Source organism: Falco rusticolus, chromosome 9 (assembly GCF_015220075.1).
Source record: "Falco rusticolus isolate bFalRus1 chromosome 9, bFalRus1.pri, whole genome shotgun sequence".
Lineage (NCBI taxonomy): Eukaryota > Metazoa > Chordata > Aves > Falconiformes > Falconidae > Falco > Falco rusticolus.
Window position 1 is genome coordinate 48485731 of NC_051195.1, and position 20405 is coordinate 48506135.

The 20405-nt window shown below is 53.2% G+C and overlaps 1 protein-coding gene across 1 annotated transcript; it reads right to left on the reverse strand.

The window, feature by feature from the left end:
• Nucleotides 1-1898: 1898 nt before the first annotated feature.
• Nucleotides 1899-16746, reverse strand: DBH (dopamine beta-hydroxylase). The gene is made up of 12 exons (XM_037398956.1): nucleotides 16366-16746; nucleotides 13959-14105; nucleotides 12325-12582; nucleotides 10747-10923; nucleotides 10212-10314; nucleotides 8518-8684; nucleotides 7642-7785; nucleotides 7501-7539; nucleotides 6619-6678; nucleotides 5885-6012; nucleotides 5122-5281; nucleotides 1899-2661 (listed from the first exon to the last, which is right to left on the reverse strand). The coding sequence occupies exons 1-12, from the start codon at nucleotides 16744-16746 to the stop codon at nucleotides 2527-2529; spliced, it is 1899 nt and encodes a 632-aa protein (XP_037254853.1). The 3' UTR covers nucleotides 1899-2526.
• Nucleotides 16747-20405: the final 3659 nt, after the last annotated feature.

Below are 20405 nucleotides of genomic sequence, written 5' to 3' on the forward strand. Positions count from 1 at the left end.
ATGGAGGGAAGGGGCAGGGGGCCCAGGGCTGTCACCCAGGCTCATGCTGTGGGTGCTCTGCCTGCTGCTGGGTTTTGCTGCACTGTGAAATCGTTGGCTGGAAAACCAGGTTTCCAGGCATGTTCTTCCCATCTCTGCAAGCCCAGATCCATCCCTCCATCCCATCTCCCCCCAGCTGCAGCCAAAGCTTCAGATCCTGCTTTGGCGACACGCTTCGTTGCGGCTCCGCATTCAGAGGGGGTTTATGCACCCACCTCTGTTGCCTTCAGTGATGATCAGCATCTAAGAACCTTTCAAAAATCCAGCCTGGGGTGTGAACATTCAGTACCTGCTTCGATTTTGTTCATGGTGCTTAAAGGGCTGTCTCAGTGTGTGACGGCTGGAGGAGGTGGGCAGGATTGATCCTTCCAAGACCTGAACCCATCCGTTTGTGGGAGCGTGAGAGTAAAAGGCAAATTTGGGTTTTTAGCTGTGACCATGGGAGCGTGTTGGTACCCAGGGGTTGCTGCCAGTCTGTGCCAGCCCCTGACTTTGCAACAGGGGAAACACGGTGGTGCTGTGCAGCCTCTGGATGCTTAATTGAGGGGGAGATTCTTGTGTTGTCCTCCAGAAAACAAAAGAAACTCCTGAAGGCAAGTGCCGTTGGAATCTGGGTCCTTGCTGCATGTGTGTGTGTAGCCTCTGAATTCACAGAAGAAGGAAAAAAAAGTTTGATGAATGTGTTTTGGCCCACAGCTGCTTTGCTGGTACTGTTTGTGTTTATGTGTACTCTGGGCTGCTGCCAGTACAGGCAGGACCAGCTAGGTGCTGTGGTGTAAGCTCGCCAACTGGGGCACCTACACCAGTGCTGCTCTTGGCCCCTGACCGCTGGTGGCTCCGCGGTCCCATCTGCTCCGCTGGCATCTTCCTGAAGGTCACCTTGAAGGTGCCTTCTTTTAGCTCCCGACAGAGAGGGGGATGCATGCATAGGCTGAGCTTCGTGCTGCCAGCCCCACAGCCTCCAGCAGTGCCGAGTGAGTCTCAGAGAAGTCAGGGAAGGTTTTTCATCGCAGGCATGCAGCCTGTGAACCCCCTGCTGCTCAAGGGAAGGGGTGGCTGCTCCCAGCCCGTGCCCATAATCGTCCCTTGCTCTGGTCCCCTTGCTGGGCTCCATCTTTAGTGGCACAGCAAGGTCCTGACTTCTGCTGAAGCTTTCACCCGCCTGAAGAAATAATTGCACTGCATGCTTTTCACTTTATTTCCCTTGACTAGGTTTGCTTGGTTTATACCCTCTTTAAGCTGATGTCAATTCCTTAGCCTTGTGCAACAAGCGCCACGGGCAAGAGTTTGAGCTCTCAAATGCTTTGGTTTTACTGGAAACGTTAAAAAGCAAGATTGGGATGAATTTTTCTCTGAATAGAAGGTGATTGCACTCCCTGATTCTACCCAGGCAGCGGGCAGAGGAGGGGGTGGCCACGGTCCTGTCTGTTTGTCCTGGGGATAAATGAGGGATGGAGCACGCTGCCTCCCTGCTGAGCCAGGGATCCGCCGCGTGCCTGTGGAGATAATGTTTTGCTTCAAAAAGGCCCTTCTGATCTGCAGTGCTCTGACCTGGGGTTTGCCCCTGGACCCAAGGTGGCCGGGAGGGCAGGTTTCAGCTGCTGCCCTGCCCTGGATCCCACCCGCCCCAGAGCAGGCACCCAGCGGGGATGGACGGGCTCTCCTGCAGCACCACCGGCCTTCCCTCTCCTCCGCAGTGTTCTCCCTTTGGAGCTCAACAGCAAAAAGCAATTTTTTTGTCTCTCCTTTTTTTTTTTTTTTTTTTTTTTCTTTTTGTTAACATTTAGATATTTAATGGAGTAATTTTTCCTGCCAAAAGGTTTGTCTTTCCCCAGTGTCCCTCCCTCCATCCCTCCCCTTCTCTAAACCCCTTCACAGAGGTATCATTTGTTCCCAGCCATTGGCATCTGGTGGTGTCAAGACGAATAATCCCCAGCGTGGGGGAGTGGGAGGAGGAGCGTGGCAGGGAGCCGCAGTCCCTGCAGCAGGGGGGTGAGCGCAGGGTGGGTGTCACAGCATCCCTCCCTCTGTCCCTGCCACAGGTACTGGTGTTGGGAGAGCACCTGCGGAGCTGCCCTGAGCCAACAGGACCGCAGGGCACTGGGAAGGCTTGTATGCTGTTCTCACACAGGTCTTTGCTCTGTGCCTCAGTTTCCCTGTGGGAAAACAGGCTCCCCGCCCCCCTCCCCGAGACCTTGCTGGGTACGGCACAATAGCAAACCTCTACATTATTATTCTGGGGGCGGAAAGCAGCATTACTCAGAGCCAGGATTGCTAATAACGCACTAAATATAGCGCTTTCCAACTCCAGAGCACTTTCTGAACTCGTGCTCGTGAGCCCTAACCCCCTGCAGAGGCAGGGGCAGGGGCACAGGCCGGCATCACTGTGTGGGCACCAGGGTACCAGGAGAGTGATGGGACAAAGTCCCCCGTGGATGCTCCTGCCTGGAAGTGCTTTTCGTTGTGATGGAAGGAGCGGGCATCAGGTCAGTCCCTCCTGAGCTGGCGCAGGTTGAGGGGGACAGGGGCGTCAGGCTGAGGCCCCGGGGTGGCCGGGCAGCGAAGGACAGGCTCCTGCAGCCTCTCGGTGATTTTGGGAAGCGGCTGCTTCTCCCACTCGCCCTGCAAGAAAGTTCAGCACTGTGAGACAAAATTGGGGTTTTGGGTACTTGGAAAGACTGTATTTCTCCCTACTTGTAAAAATGAAATGACCCTTAATCCTTGAAGTGTTTTTAGCCCAAACCAGGATATTTTCTCATGAGACATTACTAATTATTTGTATTGCAGAAGCACCTACACATTCCCCTAGCAGCACAGACGTCTGCGGTGTACCATGTTGCACAAACCCACCACAGTTAGGGAGTTTCCACCCCAAAAAGTGTTACCTGCCAAGTCAGATGAAGACAACTCAAACCAGGGAGCCCCACCACCCACCGTGCTCTCAGCCCAGCCCTGGAAAACACTTTCTACCAGGTATTGGCAGGATGGTTGGATGGAGGTGACGTTCACAGCGTGCCAGTGTGGATGTTCACGTGCAGCTGCTGCAGAACGGGAGGGATGCAGCAACCAGGGTGAGGTGCCGTTGGGCAGAGCCGGGGAAGGGCTGTCACAGCCATCAGGGCTCAGGGTGACCATGGCCAGGACCAAACCCCCAGCTCGGTGCACGCATGGGGGCACCTTGTCTTGAGGATGCTCCCTGCAAGGACCAATCTGCCGGGTTCAGCCAGTGCCAAGGGCTGACCCCGCCAGGCAGGATCTAGCTGGAATGTGACATGTTGGTCCAGGTTAGTGGCCAGTTGGGATGCAGGCAGGGGCTGCATCTGTCTGGGTTGAGCTCTGGGTCACTGATGCTACGGCTTGGCTGCCAGCTGCGCGCTCATGCAGAAATGTCGACGAGAGGCTGAGCTGCAGCATGAGCAAGAGGAGGGAGGTCTGGAGCGGAGAGGTAGGGCTATGAGTCATCAACAAGAAGATGAAAGTTGAATTTGTAGTTTCAGATTAAATTCTTTGTAGTATGTCAAGCAAAATGGACCAGAGCCTGCACCAGCACCAGGAAAGCCCTGGGGAAAGCTGGAGGGGGATGGAGGGACCCTCCCAAGGCACATGGGGAGTGACCGGAGAGGGGACAGCATTGGAGCACCAGCTGGAGACACTTTTCCTGTCACTTATGGCTTAAGAGAGCAGTTAGGCATGTTTAGGAGGGTGTGCCTGCTCCAGGGCTCAGCCTCGAGCCCACCTGCTGCGGTGGTCTGCCCTGCCAGTACATCCCAAAGCCTGGGCTCACCCCTTGCCTGCTTTTGGAGCACATCAAAGGCATTGGGACTGTCTTGATAGTTGTTGTTTTCAGTGCAAGTGGAAATCTGAATATAGAGTGTATGGAGAGCTCACTGTGAGCTCTTGAAGGTGCAAGGGACTCGGGGACAGCAACGTCCCTGCAGCCACTCACAAGTGTTATCTTGAGATTTAGCTCAGTAATTAACAGCACTCAGTCCTTCCAGAAATCTTGTCAGGTTTGAGATCGCTGAACTGCAAAAACATGAGCTTAATTAGAAGCTGGCGCTTTTCTCTTGGCAGAAACAGTGTGGAATAAATGAGATGTCTTAAAATTGGGCTCGCTCTGAAAACACCAGCAGAGCAGGAGGGGCAGCTCGGCTCCTTCGCCCTCGCTGCAATGCTCATGACCCACTTCGTGCCAGCATCAGCTCTGCTCCGCTCGAGTCTCTTCCTGGCTGGCCCCCAGACCTCTCTGATATCAAGAGACTTGTCTGGGCTGTAAGCAAGAGGCTTAATTCATAATTCTGCTGCTGCACAAAACTTCTGCACCACTTCTGTCCCTGCAGCAGAGCTCTGCACAGCCGGGAGGTGCCAGGTCTCTTGACTCCAGGGAACTGGAAGGTTTCTGTCCCCTCCAGACAGAGAAGACTTTTGCTAAAGGGGATTTACCTGGGCAGAAAGCTGGTGGTCTTCCCTGCAATCAGCTTGGCATCCTCCGGTGCTAGGGTGGATAGCACTGGATCCAGAAATAGCAGATCATGTAAGTTTATTACACTGATAAGTGGCATCGGGAGCTAATGGTGATAGGGACCATGAGTAGTTTTAAATCTTCATCACCATCATTGTCATGACCATCATCACTGGGCCTGGTTTTCCTTTAAAGATCTCATGGCCCTTTATCCTTCACATTTTGCTGGATCGCCACATTTGGAGGCTGCACAGATGCTGCACGTAATGAACTCGCTCTGCTGGGACCTGATGTCATTTGCCAAAATCCTCAAAACCACCTCACATTTCTCTTTGGTTCTGGAGCTAGCCCTGCTTTAACGCTCAGCGAAAGCAGCCTCAAAATCACTTTATGCAAATGCATTTCTTAATTGAATCGGGCCGAGCACATCCACGGTGGGCTCATGCCGTATTGTTTTAAGCACCGGGTCTGGGCTGGGCTCAGTGTCCTGCTGATGCCAGCGTTCCCTGGGCAGCTCCAGCTCGCTGCCCTGAGCCCACTGGGTTCAGCCACGTCCTGAGCACTGGAGACCTATGTCTGGGAGTTTTGCCGTGAAGCTTTGGTTATGAAGCTGTACGTACCGGGAACTGGACAGCTGAGGATTTGTTGCAGTGCATGGAGATTGGAGCGAAGCTGTAGAAGGACTTCAGCACGTCTCTGTTGAACATGTTCCAGGGGATGGAGAAAAACTGCTGTGGGACGGAGACCTGTGGGCACGTGCAGACCTCCTCATCGTTAAAGCTGGGGCAGGAGAAATGCCACACTGAAACGCAGCAGTGCTGTCCCCTTTCAGCGCTGGATGTGTCTAATTCCTCCCTGCCTAAAGCTTGGGATGGCTCTGGAGTTGGCGCTGGGAGCAGGGAGAGCACAGCTGGCACCTGCAGGGAAGATCTGGGGCCAGCCGGACTGCCCCGGAGTGGGACCCCCTGCGCAAGGCCAGCATCTCACCCCTCTTGTCGGGGGTGAACGAGCTGCCACCTGCTCCTCTGGCAGGGATGCTTGGTGTCTGCCTTGGGTTGTGAGGAGTATTTTTCACAGAAGCACTTGGTCATGCAGTGACTGGGAAGTCCCTCCCCAGGAATGCTCTCCTTTCCTGGAGGTTCTCACTGCACAGCCACCCTTAAAGCCCTGGGTTGGCTCCCTGCTCAGGGTGCAGGGGGAGGCAGGACTGTGCTCCAGCATGCAGCCACAGCTCCTGAAACCCACGCTGCCCAAGTGCCCTTGCACACCCACTGCACAGCCAGCCCCTCAAACCCCGCTTTTTAAACTTTTTCCCAGTGTAACTAGCAAAGACCTCCGCAATGGTCCCTCTCCCCTCGGCACCACCGTGCAGAAGCTTTGTACCTGTTCACAAGGTTGAAGTATCGGTGCAGGTAGCCCGGATCCACCGCGCTTTTGCACAGCTCCAGCTGCGTCTGGGGGTAGTAGTGCACGTAGTTCACGCACATCTCCTCCAGAATGCCAAACCCACCCTGCGGCACAGACACAGACGTGCTGGCAGCCGGGTCCAGCTCTGCCCTGCCAGGGCAGCACAGGCAGCGGGGAGGGAAGAGGAGCACAAAGCTCGCACCTGTATGTGCAAACCTGCACGTATGTGCATATATGTGCTCCTTCAGGTGCACAGGATGGGCAGCACTCTGCCCATCTGCCCTTTATGCAAGGACAGACTTTTGGGCTAGATCGTGTGGTTTACATTAAAATGCAGATTTCCTATAATCCCTGTGCTATATTTAGCTTTGTCCCTGTTGATGGTACCTCTGACAGGCACTTTTTTCGCTGCCTATGTAAGAAAATAACACGTACTGTCAAAAAATGCCACTTCTCTTTAATTACAATTAATCCCCAGTGGAACAGTTTGTGATGGGAATTAGAGTGACACATGCTACTTTTCAATTAGCACCTTAACATCCCCGCTGCAGGCGGCAGAGCCTTGTGGGTTTGCTGCTTTATCCCCCTCTGGTTTCTGGCTGTGATTCAGCCGGGGTTCATGCAGGTGCCCACTTTGTGGGTGCCCCCAGCCCTGGGGTGCAAACACACGCCAGCCCCACACGGGCACGTGAGCTCCCCCCCGCACTCACCACAGTGGCTCGGCTCCGGTCCTCTGTGTTGTAGGTACAGGTGGTGGTGAGTACGTCACCCTGGGGGGTTCAAACACAGACACAGGTAGGTGTGAGTGTGGGGTTTCCCTTCTCCACACTGGCTGCGGTGCTGCAGGGGCGCTTGCTGAGCTTGCCCACCCCGTGAGGAGATTCCCTAGGACCATGTTACCTGCTTTCCTTGCTTTTTAAGAATTTGTGCAGGGCTGAAGCACCTAAAAAAAAATGCACTTTTTTTGGTTTTTTGAGTTTTGAGTTGCCAAAACAACATTTTGAGTTGCCAAACCTGTACCGAATTTGATGGGACAACAGGGACCCCCCAGAGCACAGCCCTGGGTATGGTTTCAATGGGTGCTGAGTCCTTTGAGCAGCCTCTTGGGGCAGGATGGCTCCCGTAGGTGCCCTCTGCTTTGCAACCAGGTCCTTCCTCACCCGTACAGCCCTGGGGCATGCTCAGCCTCTCTTACCCATTCCTTTGCTGCCCAGCCTCTTCTTCTTCTACCAAGCAAGGAGGGAGGGGTAACCAGCGCATGCATGGTTCACACCCACCCCCCCGAGGACCCCCCCTCTGCTAGAGGAAGCCCCGCTAAATTAGGTGCTTAATTTAGCTGCCAGCATGGTTCACTTGCCCGCACACTGGTTTTATGCTATATGGGATGGGCCCTGGTGTCCCCAAGGCATCAGTGCGGGGGTGGCAGATACAACCTGGGGGCCACAGGGACCATGTCCTCCTGCAGCCCCCAAGGAGGTCCCCGATGGCAGTGGTGATGAGGTGATGTAAAGGAGGCAGGGGTCTCGGGGCTGTAGGGTCAGGGGAAGGTCCTGTGCTATTTGGAAGCTGCAGTGGTTTTTGGAGCCACTCACTGGAAAAACTGCAACCACCTCCTTCAGCATGCGGATCTCCTGGGAGGGAAGGAAAGGGTCATTGTTAGAGCAACGCTGTGGCTCTGTGCCATGGGTGATGTCCAGCCAGGACCCCCCCACTGCCCCTGCAGACCCCTGTACCTGGAAGTGAGGGCTGTAGTGACCGTCGGCATTCACGACCTGCTGTTCTCTTCCATTCCGGGACAGCACTGTCACCACTTTTCTTCCTGCCAGGTGAGTATGGAGCTGGGACGCGAAGATGCGGATGCCGGCAGTGGGCAGAGCCTGGGGGAAGGACAGTCAAGCCCCCATGCCCAACCCTATCCCTCTCCCCTTCTGCGCATCCCTTTGCTGCGTGCTTGGGACTGCCTGTCCCTGTGCTGGCGCTCCCACATGGGTTTAGAGGATTGCTGTTCCCTTGGAGCAGTGAGCTCCCTGCAGGGGGACAGATGCTCGGTCTGCTGCCAGATCCAATGTATGCGCTGCAGTGCCCTAAGTCAGCAGGAGCAGCTGAGCTGGCCGTGCTGCTTGCTTCCTTGCATTCGTTAGTGGTGGCACAAATTATTCCTTTTGGGTAGGCGCTACAAAAACATGCACTAAAACTTCCTTGAGAGCAAAGTGGGCATTTTTGAAACCATCTTGGAGAGAGCTCTTGGTGAGCTCCTTGGAAGCAGAGGCCAATCTTCCCATCTCTGTAAGAGAAAACACCACCAGGGCATGGCCAGCTGGGCAGTAAGTTTGATGAGAATGGTACCCCCGGGAGCCAGAGCAAATGGGTCCCCAGGAGAGCTGCTTCAAGGGTGGGGGGGTCAGTGCATCCCAACTAGCTGCTCTCTGTTATATGCAGCAAATTTTTCTTTCTGGTGCAACCTCATGGTAAAGGGTTTGGGAAGTTTAAAACTGGGAATTGGGAGCCTGGAGCTCAGTGCCATATCACTGCTCTCTGAGACCTGGGAAAAGCCATCTGCAACCTCTCTTCCCCAAAGTGAAGCCAGGGCAGAGAGGATGGGCACTCACCATCTGCGTGCATTTGTCGGTGCAATAGCCTGTGAGGATGAAGGCATCCTCGCCTGGGGGAATGGCCATCACTGGTGTGTAGACCAAGCCCAGCTCCATGATGGCAGCATCATAGCGTCGCAGGGTGGCCGTGTAGTAGAGGCGGATCCCCGAGGAGTCATGGCGACCTGGCAGGAGAGAGGATGAGGCTGCAAGTCGCTGTGGGAGAAGTGACGGCCACTAGGATAAGGTCAGGCATGAAAGTTGATGCTGTGCTGCAGTGGGGAGAGATGCACCAGCCTCTTGCTTGCAGCCTTCTTCATGTGTGCAGTTCTTAGTGTTTCTAAATCCTAGTTACTTTCATGCAAGTCTTTATGGAGTGGCCCCAGACATGTGCCTGGTCCCCTAAGAGACGTCACCAACCTGAGGCTGAATTGCTCCAAGGGAGTGAGGTAAGGAGTGCCTTTGGAGACCCCAAAGCAGAGGGACAGGTCATGGGGTGCTTTAGAGAACCCCCTCAGAAATATGGCTCATTGCATCTTTAGCATCCAAAAAGTTAAGGCCATGCTGTTATTGGGAGCCAAGCAAGAGGAAACATGCCTATGGAACAAGTACTCCTTGCATTTGGAAAGCTTCTGGTCTTTCTTGCATTTGAGTTTGCTCCGTTTAACCTTCCCTCAGGAGCTGGTGGGAGCTGGAGAAGACCCGGTGCCCATGGTGTGGCAGATGCTTACCGTGAGGCGGGCAGAGGCAGCAGCCAGCTCTGCGGAGATGCAAAGCCGAGCTCTGGCACCCGTTTGCCACCCAGCTCTGAGAGCAAAGGGACGGGGCAGGTTCAGCAGGTCAGCAGGGGTTCAGGCCGGCTTTGAACTCCCTGTCTCTGGGCTGGAGCCCACCCAAGGATAAGAATAACGGGGGAGACACTATTGGTTAACATGAAAAAGCAGATAAATTATGAAAGACATGAGCTCTGTATTTATAGACGTGTTTCTTCTCGAGTTGCCGAATGTGCTATGACTGATCCACAGTACATATGCTCTGGTCTCCTAAAAATATACTTGGGTAGTCAAGAAGCTACTTGTTTTTATGTTAATGAAGAAACTGGGTTGTTTGGAATCCTTTTCTTTTTTTTTAAATGTGTCTCCTGACAATGTTATCGAAGCAGGAGTACCAGTAAAACAACATCTAAATTCCCCCATCCCCAGCCAGGCTGCTGCTGTCTCTCTGGTGACTTCGGCATTGCTGTTGCTCTTGGCTCTGAGCTCAGACCCACCACCACCTTGCGCAGAAATTGGAGGGACTCCCTGTGGCAGCCCAACTAGATGCTGGTGATGCCTTGGATCATGCCCTGCAGAACAACATGTAGGGGCAGTTTTCTGCCTGCAGGGCTGCAGGCTCAGCCGGGCTCCTTTCCCCAAGCATCCCTCCCTGCTGCTGGGCATGCACAAGGATGGGTCCAGCCTCCAGTGAGGATGACTTTGCTGAGACCTGAAAGGCAGCAGCATGGTGGGGATTTTATGTATTCCTCCTGCAAGGACAGATCTGGACCATCAGGTCTCCAAAAAGTTGCAAACAGGGCTATGATTTGAGCCAAGTTTTCTTTCTGTATGAAACATGGAGTTCTCCCCAGTAGGGCAGCAGCCCCTGGCATTTACCCAGCTCTCCTGCCACTGCCTTGCTGGGGAGGCAGCAGGCATTGCCACGCACCCACTCACCTTTGAACACCATGGGATTGTGATAGTGGATCTCAAGGCGCAAATATCTGGAGGAGCCTGAGCCACCAAAGGCCAGACCTGCTTCTTCAGGGTAGTAGAAAGCCTGGAAGCAGAGGGAGGGTGTTAAGGGGGTGGTGGACAAGGCTGAAAAGTCTAAGGGAAATGTCTGGGCATAAACCTGACCCCCACTGTGGGCTGAGGGACATGGCTGGTGCTCTTGGTTGTGCTTGCTGAGCTGGTCTTGCTTCCAAAAGCTTCTCGCATGCCAGCATGCACATGCAATGGCATAACCACTGAGTAGGGGCATTGCACCAACTCATGGCACTGAGGAGGTGGGCTGGGGTGAGGTGGAAACTCAGATATGTCCAGCGGGAAGGATGGGGAGGTCAGACAGAGCTGAACCCAGCAGGGAACGGGGTTGGGGCAGCCTGCATGGGGCGATCCCAAGATGGGATTGGGAAGGGTTGGCAGGCAGCAGGAAAGTGGCCAGGAGCAAAGTTTTCACCCAGGGCAGCGGGTCCCATCTCGCACCCACCTGCGCTCCCATGGCCCACGCTGCAAGCACGTGCCTGCAGTAGTTGAGCCGGTTTGGCTTCATCTTGGAGTCGCAGGGCCCGTTGTACTGGGGGAAGCTGTCGAACTCAGCAGCACACTGGAAGACTTCCATGTGGTGGACCAGGGCCTCGTTTCCTGCCGTGATCACTGGCTCATACTGCAAAGCAGCATCCGAGGAGGAGGACGCATTAAGAAAGTTTGGTGAGAGCCCACCCCCGGGGGCTGCTGTCTGTGCAGGCTCCCCAAGGAGCCCAAGGCAGGTATGGCTGCTATCCCTTACTGAATGGGGGGCAGTTTCTGCTGCCTGATGGGGAGGGAAGGTTGCTCTGGGCATGAGGCACCAAGGGCCAAGAGCTCCTGGTTGGCTTTGGGACCAACCCAGAATCCACCAGAACCCATAGAGAAACATCTCATCCCTTCTCCGGTGACAGATGCACCTGATCAGCACAAGATCTTGATCTGCTTTGCGATGACTGAGTCCTTTGCCATTTTTTCAGGGCTGAGGTGACCCTGGCAACACTGCTCTTTCCTAAAGAAGGTCCTGGCCACGTCGTGGTGGCTCTGCCTGCAGCTATTGAGCTTTGTTTCTGGCCACCAGCCGTTTGGGGCACAGAGAGGGGGATCGGGGGTAGAGAGAGTGACTTCAAACAAGCCTGAGGACCGGCTCTGGCTAAAAGTGCCAGCTGTAGAAATGATCCGCAGCAGCGGGAAGGTATCAGGAGGTACACACTTTTTACTTACACACAGATGATTCATTTCACACCATCTGTCGGAGAGAAAATCCTCCTTCTGAGTTTTCCTTTGCAGCGTCGTCTCTCCCCTATAAATCACTAAGCACTCGCTTCGGCTCGTGTGTCAGGTTTTCCCTCTCCCTGTTGTGTGGTTTTGACCCTGGGTGCAACAGGTCATCTGCCGAGCCACCCCCACACCTGCCGGGGTGATGCTCATGGTGGACAGTACGCCTTGCCCCAGTGCCTCCACTTTGAGGGAGGCAACCCAAGCACGTGCAACACGGCTGGGCAATGCACACAAGTTGCATTTACATCTGTAACCCCTTTTGTGGTGGGTTGGGGTTTTTTTTTGAGTATGCCTAATCTTTTAGAAGCCAGCTCATATCCTGGCTTGCTCTGCCCTGCACTTGCCAGCCCTGTTCCTTTGTTTCCCGTTTTATATGTTCCTTATGGTTCACTGTGTACCATAATCCTGCTGAAGGTCTGTCCTTGATGGCTACAGCTCTGCCTTCTGCAGGGGGTCAGCTCTGCAAGGGAGATGCTCTGAGCCTAGCCTGGTACCTGCTGGATGTGCTGGCTGGAAAGTCACCAACCGGCCACCCCACACTGAGAAGATTCTGATTCTGAAGTCTCTAGGAGACGTGAGGATGCTGCTGGCTGGTGGGGTGGCTCTGGGAGATGTTTTGGTACCATGTTGTGGAAGACATATGGGTCTGAAAGCCTCCATGTGAAAGGGCAGGGAAGCGGTGGACTTTGCAGAATGGCTGAATGTCAACATGACTGCTGATCTGCACCAGGGAAAGCAACCCTCTTCCCCTGCCTCTTACCATGATAATATGATGTTTGGGGAAGCTGTCTGGCAGCTCTGTCATGTAACACCAGTAGGTTGTTTCCTGGCTGGGAATGACAATGTCAGGGGCTGTTATCTCCATGGTCTTCATGTCACTGGGCAGCTCAGGGATGGTGATGTTGGGCTTTAGCAGCTGCACCCTCTGCAGTCCCCTGTGAATGGCAGAGATGTTGATGGCTTGGAGGGAATGGACCGGTTTTGCCAGGATCCCGTAGATAAGGTGCACGGTGCCATCCTGAAGAGAGAGCAAAGTAGAGCAGGTAGCTTTTCATGGTAGAACACAAACTGCATGGACTATTAGTGCTAGTATTGGTGGCACAAACCCAGGAGTGGGCCTTTTGACCCATCCCCAGATGAGAAGCCACCCTGGCTTCACCAGTAGCTCACTTTGCTGTGCTGTCCCAGGAGGACTGTAGATTTCAGGCTATTTCTTTGGCTGACGTGATCACAGAGGGTTCCCTACTGGTTGGGAGAGTCTGAAAAGTTTTCCCTAGATGGCATCAGTTCCGTAAGAGTAACATCTCTTCGCTCTTTCAGAGCTCCTTGTCCTTCCTAAGCTCCAGGCTGGGACAACCACGTTGGTTCAGGGCTCATCCCACCCGGCAGCACAGCCCCAGCAACAGCCATGGGCAGCAGCCTGGGAGGAACATCAGGAACAAAACTTCTCCCTGAAATCCTCCCGAAATCCTCCCATTTTCCTGGCTTCTGCTGGGGGATTACCGCAAGAAGCTCTGCTGAAAGTCTACTGCGAGCAAGGGAACTGCTGCTGAACCCAGTGAGCTCTGGGCAGGAGGTAAGGAAGAAAGGAAAAAGAGAATATTTTTTTCTTAAAGAGTCATGGAATAAAGACCTGCAAGTCTATTCCCGGCCCATACACAGATTTTTTTCCTCCAGGCCTCTCTGTGTTTTGGCAGACGGTAGACATTTCTCACCACAAGACAAGCTTTTGAAAACCAGCAGCAAAAATTGAAGGACGTTCTGTGCCCACGTTGGCTTTAAAATATCCTGCCCATCAAAGGCTTTCATCTGAAATGAGCCTTGCACTGATTCCTGCCTGCACACAGGGTCCATGGCTGAGACCCTGGAGCTCTTCAGCATCCCTACTGGGAAGGTTTTGCCCAGATCCCATCTCATGGGGAAGCGGTGAATGCAGACCCAGAGGGACTTCACTGAGCCACACCGCAGCAGCTCTATTTGCCGTTGCTTTGCTCGGGCTCCTGCCACAACCCTCCTCTTTGCCTCCCGTTGAACAACACCAACGCCTCTTTGTAACACTCCAAACAGTTGGTTCCAGACTGCAACCGGAGTGATGCAGGAGGGTATTTATATAGCCTTAACACATGCTTAACAGGAGTGGATGATGCAAACGAGCTAAAATCTACACTTTATAGAGGTTTATAAGGGGTTGTAAATAGATCGTGCCAAACTTTACTCATGTCCCAGGACTGACATCTGTAGCACACTTCCCTTCTGCCCTAGACAGCAGAAACATCTGATGCTGCCCATGAAAAAACCCACTGGTCAGGTATAACCACTCAGGCTGGGGTTTGGAGCTCTGCCCCATGGGACAGGGCTGGGGGGTGCTATAGCAGGGTGAGGGCGATGCCGTACCTCTATAATGTAGTCCTTGGGGTCACAGGTGCTGAAGGCTCTTCTGAAGAGGAGGTAGAGCCCCTCAGGAGCCCTTCGAGCCCCAAGGAGCTGGTAGTCCTGCTGCGAGTCCATGTGGATCTGCCCCGTGGCATCGCTCCAGGCATCCTGTGGGATGAAGAGCATCCTGCTCAGCTAGGAGGCTCCGCTGGCCCTGCTCAGCCCGAGAAGCCCACGGCGGTGACCTCTGACAGTACCATGGGTTGTGGGTTCCTCCTCCTCTGCACCCTCTGGTTGGTTCACCCTCCACATCCCAGAGGTGGAGGGAGCCTGTTTGGTTGCCCCACGCTCCCCTCCAGCAGCCCACAGGCAGAGCTGTGCTGGCTCAGCCCCTGCCACGAGATCTTCAGTGCTGAGCATGGGCAGACCTGTGAAATATGTGACCCAGCAATAACAGTCTGCAGAAAAGACCTTTACAAGCTGAGATGCAACTGCGGGAAAGGACATGGGAGGAGGAAAGCCTACAGGGACACCTGAAGGTGTTGCATCGGGCTGTGCTGTGTTTTGGGTGTATTTGCCTGGGGGGGAACTTCTAGGGGGGTGTTGTGCTATCCAAGACCCTTGCCACACACCCACTACTCTCAATTTAAGATCAGACCCTTGCTGAGCTGTAGTGTCAGCCTTAGAAATTGCTACCCTTTTCAAAATCCTTCATTTGTTGTGGCCAGGTTGTTTCAGGATGCTCGTTGTTGACGGTGGTGACAAAACCACACTGAGAAGCAAAGCCCTAAGTTATCCTGTGTTTAAGGATTTGAAGGTTTGGCATATAAAATCCTGCAATAATTTGGATTTGAACAGTGTTTTTGTCTTGATCTTTTGCATCTCCCGTTGATATATTTTGTTTACTGAGAAAAGGCACTTAAGAAGTACCTCGCCCTACGTACACAAGTGGCATCGGTTCTCTTATCTCGGGGGACGGGGGGGCGGGACAGGGGGTATGACACAGAAGAAAAAGAATAAAGCATCTTGGCATCATTTCAGCCAGAAGTATAGAGTCATATTTCGAGAACATATTGTCCTTAGAGGGGGAGAGTAAAATCAGCTACATGAAGCTAGCATGACATTTGTTTTCATAGGAATATGGTGTGCAAATTAATCTTGTAGTACATGGGGGGTTAAGCATCTGAATCTTTTTAACAGCTGACATACTTATCCAGAAAACAGGCTGCTGGGAGAGAGAAAACCAGGACTGGAGAGATTTATAGAAATCTCCTTGCAGTATGCTGTTCAGCATCAACTGAAGAGAAAGCCCAAATGCTGCCCCGTGTTTAATTCAGCACCGTTTGTCTTTTCAGTGAGCACACGAAGGCAGATTAGAAATGATGCTTTATGTTTTTTTAACATGATGCTGTGAAATACTGTAGCATTTGGGCTACCACACATCCTGAATGGCTGGTAATTAGCAGGAAAACAGTACAGATAATAAGCCCTTCTTTTCATCCTTTCATTACACTGCAGATCACATTGCGGCGGATTGTGAAAGAACGTATTTTATGGTTAATTTGAAGTAAGCAGAGAGGTAAAATTTAACTTACTGGAAAGCCTCACATGGGGAGAAATGTGAATTGCTTTCTGCAGCCAAGTGCAATTGCAATAAGCCTGATGTGGTGGTCTGGGGATTTGAAGCTGCTGGAGAGCACAGGGGTGGCTACTGTAACTGCAGCCCCTGTGGCAAGGCAAACCAAACAAGAACCTGGGCAAGCGAGACTGTGTCAGAACGGACAGCGATTTGCAGTAGCAATCTCAATCAGCAAAATCAGAAATGGGTTGCCCCCATCTACTATCACCAAGATACATTTGCCTAATTTCGGAGCACACCGTGCCACTGGCCGGTGGCCGTCAGGCTGTGTTTTGCTGTCCTGGCGATCTCTGCGGTAGCATCGAACGCGACTCCAGCTGGCTTGGTGGTGCTGGCAGGGGCAGCCTTTCTGGCTGAGAACTTTTGCACTGTCTCAAAGTCAATAACAGGAGCTGTGGTTAATTTTTAATGTGACTGACAGCAGCGCACAAGGTGTTGATGCATCCTGCGTGTGTGAGTGCGAGCTGGTCTGTACCATCACCTGTTGGAGCTCTTTGCAGCTAAGCCAGTAGGGGTTCTGGCTCCATTCACCTTGCTGATGTGCTGCTGTATTTGTTCTTTTTCTCTTTGGGTTTAAGAGCCTATGCCAAACCCACAGTGTAGACCTGATCTGTGGGTTCCTCTGGGATAGAAACCCCCAAGCCCTTTGGGACCCCGTCCTCCTGAGCAGCGGGAGCGGTCCAGTGTGTGCCATGCCCTGGATCAGCCCCACTCCTTCCAACCACGAGTCAGATTCACCCGCAGGGAGGCAACCCCAAAAGCAGCCATGCAAACATACAAGCGACTCACCCCAAAATAGGAATTGTGCCCGTCGCTCCAGAGCACGGCCAGGTCTGCATTCTCAAACTCGCCTCTGTCCGACATCCCAAAAAGGAGCCCAAACTGCAGGTCCTTGATGAGGAGCTGGAAATGCACGGCTTGCTCCGTGTAGCTGACGTTCCAGGAGAGCTCGAGCAGCCCCTGGGGATCGAGGGGCACTTTGTAGGGAAAATCACTCTGGCGGGGTGCCGAGCCCTGCAGGACCACCACCAAGATGACCAGGAACACAGCGATCATGGTGAAGTACATGGATGCCACTTCCCGCAGCTTGAAGCTGGGGCAGGGACAGGGCTTGCTCCTGGAGGTCTGCATGCTGGGCAGGACGGCACCCCTGCGCCTGGCTTTGCCCATTTATGTGCTGGCCCTCCTGGGCAAGCCGGGGAAGTGACACTCTTTAATTGCATTTGGTTGTTGGGAAATTGCACTGTTGTATTGACACCCCCACCCCGCCCCCACCTCCTGGCCAGACACTTGTCATTCGCTGCTTCCCCTTAATTGGTTCTAATTGCACATGGACATTATCAATAGCAATTGAATTTGACTGAGCTGATGTTATTCGCTCTTAAATCTTCCTTAGTGGCTGGGAAGGGCTGTTTACTTGCAGGCTGCTTGTGCTGAGCCCTGCGTGGGTACACTCTGTGCTGCTTGCGCTGCCTCTCACCCGGCTCTGCAGCCAGCCCTGCCTGCGCTCTGCGGGGCAAAAGCTCCAGGATAGCAATCCCAGCCACAGATCCCATGTCCTCCAGCCTGGGATCGCTTATCACCCCAAAGGTGGCCAGACTCGGCGGGGATCAAAGCCCAGGATCAGCTGCCAGACAGGTGCAGAGCCCCATTCCTGCTCCCTGCCCATGTTCTGCTGGGTGCAGGCCAGGGTATCACTATGTGCATCCCTGTTTTCTTCTTGCTCCTCTGAGTAACAATGCAGGTCTGTGGCTTGCAGATAAGCTGGCCCAAGCGCAGCCAGAAGACCCCTTGGCTCCCCCCAAGCCTCTTGCAGTGTGCTGTTCAGGCTGTGCCAAGGTCCAGGCTGCACCACGGGGACCCTTCCAGCTGCATGTTCCCTCCCAAAGACCCCACCAGTGGCATGAAGCCCACGGAGCCATTCCTGTGTTTGTTTATTTTTGGAGGCTGGCCTCCTCGGGGACACGTTTGCATGAGATGTTGCTGAAAACTGAGCCGAGTCAAGCAACTCAGAGCCCCGTGGTCCTTGAGTCACTGCTGGGTTGAAAATTAACCTCTCCGAGCCGACTGCAGTGTCATTTGCCGGAGCTGTTGTGGGTGTCAGAGCAGGTCCAGAGGAAGGGTTCCAGGAGAGGACATGTCCTTCTCATGTTTTGGGTAGTGGCAATGGTGCTTCCTCCTCTAGCATGCCAGCCCGAGAGCTCAGCTGGAGACAGTGTGGGAGGTAGCTGTTCTCTTCCCACGTCAGCCTCCATCCGTTTTTTAACCTGTTAATAATAGTTTTGCATGTAATCGTGATCACACCTCCAAGAAAATGCTGTAAAAGTTTATTTTAGCAGGGTCTGGCAGTGCTGAGCTGGGGTCCTGGCATCTCACAGAGTCTTCCCTGCGCACCCCAGCATTGGAGACAACCCCAGGGGCTCCCAGCAGCCGCAGACAGAATGGGTACAAACTGGGGCAGAGTCATGCCGGCTTGTTAATACTCAGAGAAATCAGGGAAGAAAATTAGAATGAAGGGCATGTTATGAGCAGCGTGCTGTATTGTTCATCGGAGTGCCTTGGATGATGCAGGGAGCACAAACAGACTCAGCCACGATGGCCAGAGGAGGCAGCTGATGGGGACTGCAGCAAGGAAGGGTGCTTACTGCCGGGAGTGTGAGCACCTCCTCCTGTCCTCCTCCAAAAGAGCCCACGGGGATGTACTGCCTTTTGAGAGCACCTCAGAGGGTCAATTTACTTTTCCAGGTGGAAAACTACAACTTTGGTAAATAACTGTCATGGGAACTGAATTCAGCCTTTCTCAGCCTCCTGCCCTGGTAGCTCCAGGCTGCTCTCCCCCATCCAGCAGTGCCAGGGGATGGTCCCCTCCCCACAGCAGCCCCGGGGGGTTTGCGGTGCTGGCATTGCCCAAATTTCACCCCTGAGAGCACCCGAGAGAAACAGGAGCCCAGCAGTGCTGCCCGAGGTCTCCGGTCATGCGGCTGCTGAGGACGTGGTGATCCGGGTGTGGGTGAATGTCCCTGTCCACTCGTCTTTTCCTTCTCAGAGTTGCTCATCCGTGTGGCACAGAGTATAGCATCAGGTGACCAGCACCTGGGGTGTGCTTCTCCTTTCAGATGAGATTGCTCTGGGATGGGACAAGGGGAGACTATCCACCCTGCACTGATTATTTAGATAATTATCCCATGATGTTGGGTAATTCAGGAATAAGAAGGCAAAGGGGAGATGCTGCAGGCTTTGAGATTGGCTTTTGTGTTTTCTAATGATGCAATTAGCACAAAGGAGCCCTGATCATGAGCAGGGCCCTGCCTGAGCTCCCAGGCACTAAGTAATATTGATGGTGTTTGAAATAATTTCCCTGCATAGCTAAACGCCAAAGAAAATGCTGATTTCCACCAAACAGCCAGAAATTAAACTCTTCTCCTCTCCTCTGTTTTGTTTTGTTTTTGTTTTTTTTTCTCCTTTGTGTGAATTACTTCTGGCCTTTCCAAACCCAGCACAGCGTTTAAGCAAAAATAAGGATTCCCTTGTCAAGCCCAGCTCCTCCCTCACCCTGGTTTGGCTCCCATTGAAGGTTGTGCCTTCCTGAACCTTTGGAGATGTTAAATATTGGTTATTTCTTTGCTTTTGTAGCAGCTTTGGCTTTTTAGTTTAAAGATACCTTTTGTTTCTTCCCTTCTCTCTTCTTACTTGTTAAAGTCTGATGTATTCTCTTTTGGTTATTAAGTTTTCTATGTTAATTGGAATTCTAATGAACTGCCTCAAGCTCTCTGATACATGCACACTGCCTTGCTTTAGCCTCCGAGTTTGTGGTCTTGTTTAATTAATGCCGGCTCACGTGACAAGCGATGCTCTCAGATGCCTTCTGTGTGGAGTCCCCTCCAGTCCCCTCTGGGTCTTGAGTTTCTCTCGTGGTCCTTGCAGCAATGTTACAGGGACAGATCCACATTTCCTAGCCCTGCGTAATGAGAGGAAATAGATTCAGCTCAGTGCCCGGGTGTTTTAATGAATCATCAATGTGTGCAGCTCTACGTTAAATTTGATGAGGTTTTACTGTCCTAAGACACAACCGTTACTCAGGAACACAGCAATTGATCCGGAGTGTCTCTCCTTGTTGGGTGACCTGCTGGTTAGAGGTTTTGGTCTGTCATTTAGTTTTATCAGGCAAAATGCCAAAACAGAAAGAAAGCCGGAGAGCTGAGCTCTCCCAGACGAGCGCATCCCTTGGCTCCATCCCATGCCCCACGGGCACACAGCCTGGCCCCACACCAGCCATCCAGCTGCTGGTGGTGTCAGCTTTAAAAGCACATGTCCAGATAACATGCAGGAGGTCATGAGAGCCACCTGGGAAGGTTTCCACCATGACAGCTCTTGGGGTCATACTGGCTGGAGGTGTGAGCCATATGTCCCTCTCTGCCTGAGGAGCTGGGTCTGCACCTCAGCCGATCCATGGCTCTGCTCTTCTTCCTGAAGGGGGAAGCAGCATCCCCACCTTTGCCTGAGGCTCCTGGGCTCATTCCTGGGTGCACTGTGTTCTGAGATCCTTGTCCGAAAGCATCAGATGGATGTCCCTCATCCTCCAGCCCTGGCTGCCTTACAGAAGCCCCTGAGAACAGATTTTTCCCTTGCCCCATTTCTGACCTCCTCCAAGCACAGATTCACCCGCTTCTCTCTTGGCTTTGTTTCCTCGTTGTAAAGGGAAAGAAGCTGAACTGCCAGCATGGCAGGAAGGCAAGTGATCCTCACCGGAGCGGGGGAGGGGGTCCTTGGCTGACGAGTTCTGCCTCCATCTATTGGAGATGAAGCCCCAGGTTGCTGGCATGTGCAAG

Excerpts from the sequence above, each read along its gene's own strand:
- DBH (XM_037398956.1), bottom strand. The coding sequence starts at position 16,746 with ATGGGCAAAGCCAGGCGCAGGGGTGCCGTCCTGCCCAGCATGCAGACC. Across the intron at positions 14,106-16,365 it reads GGCACAATTCCTATTTTGGG|GATGCCTGGAGCGATGCCAC; the intron begins GTGAGTCGCTTG and ends TTCATCCCACAG. Across the intron at positions 7,540-7,641 it reads ACTACAGCCCTCACTTCCAG|GAGATCCGCATGCTGAAGGA; the intron begins GTACAGGGGTCT and ends CTTCCCTCCCAG.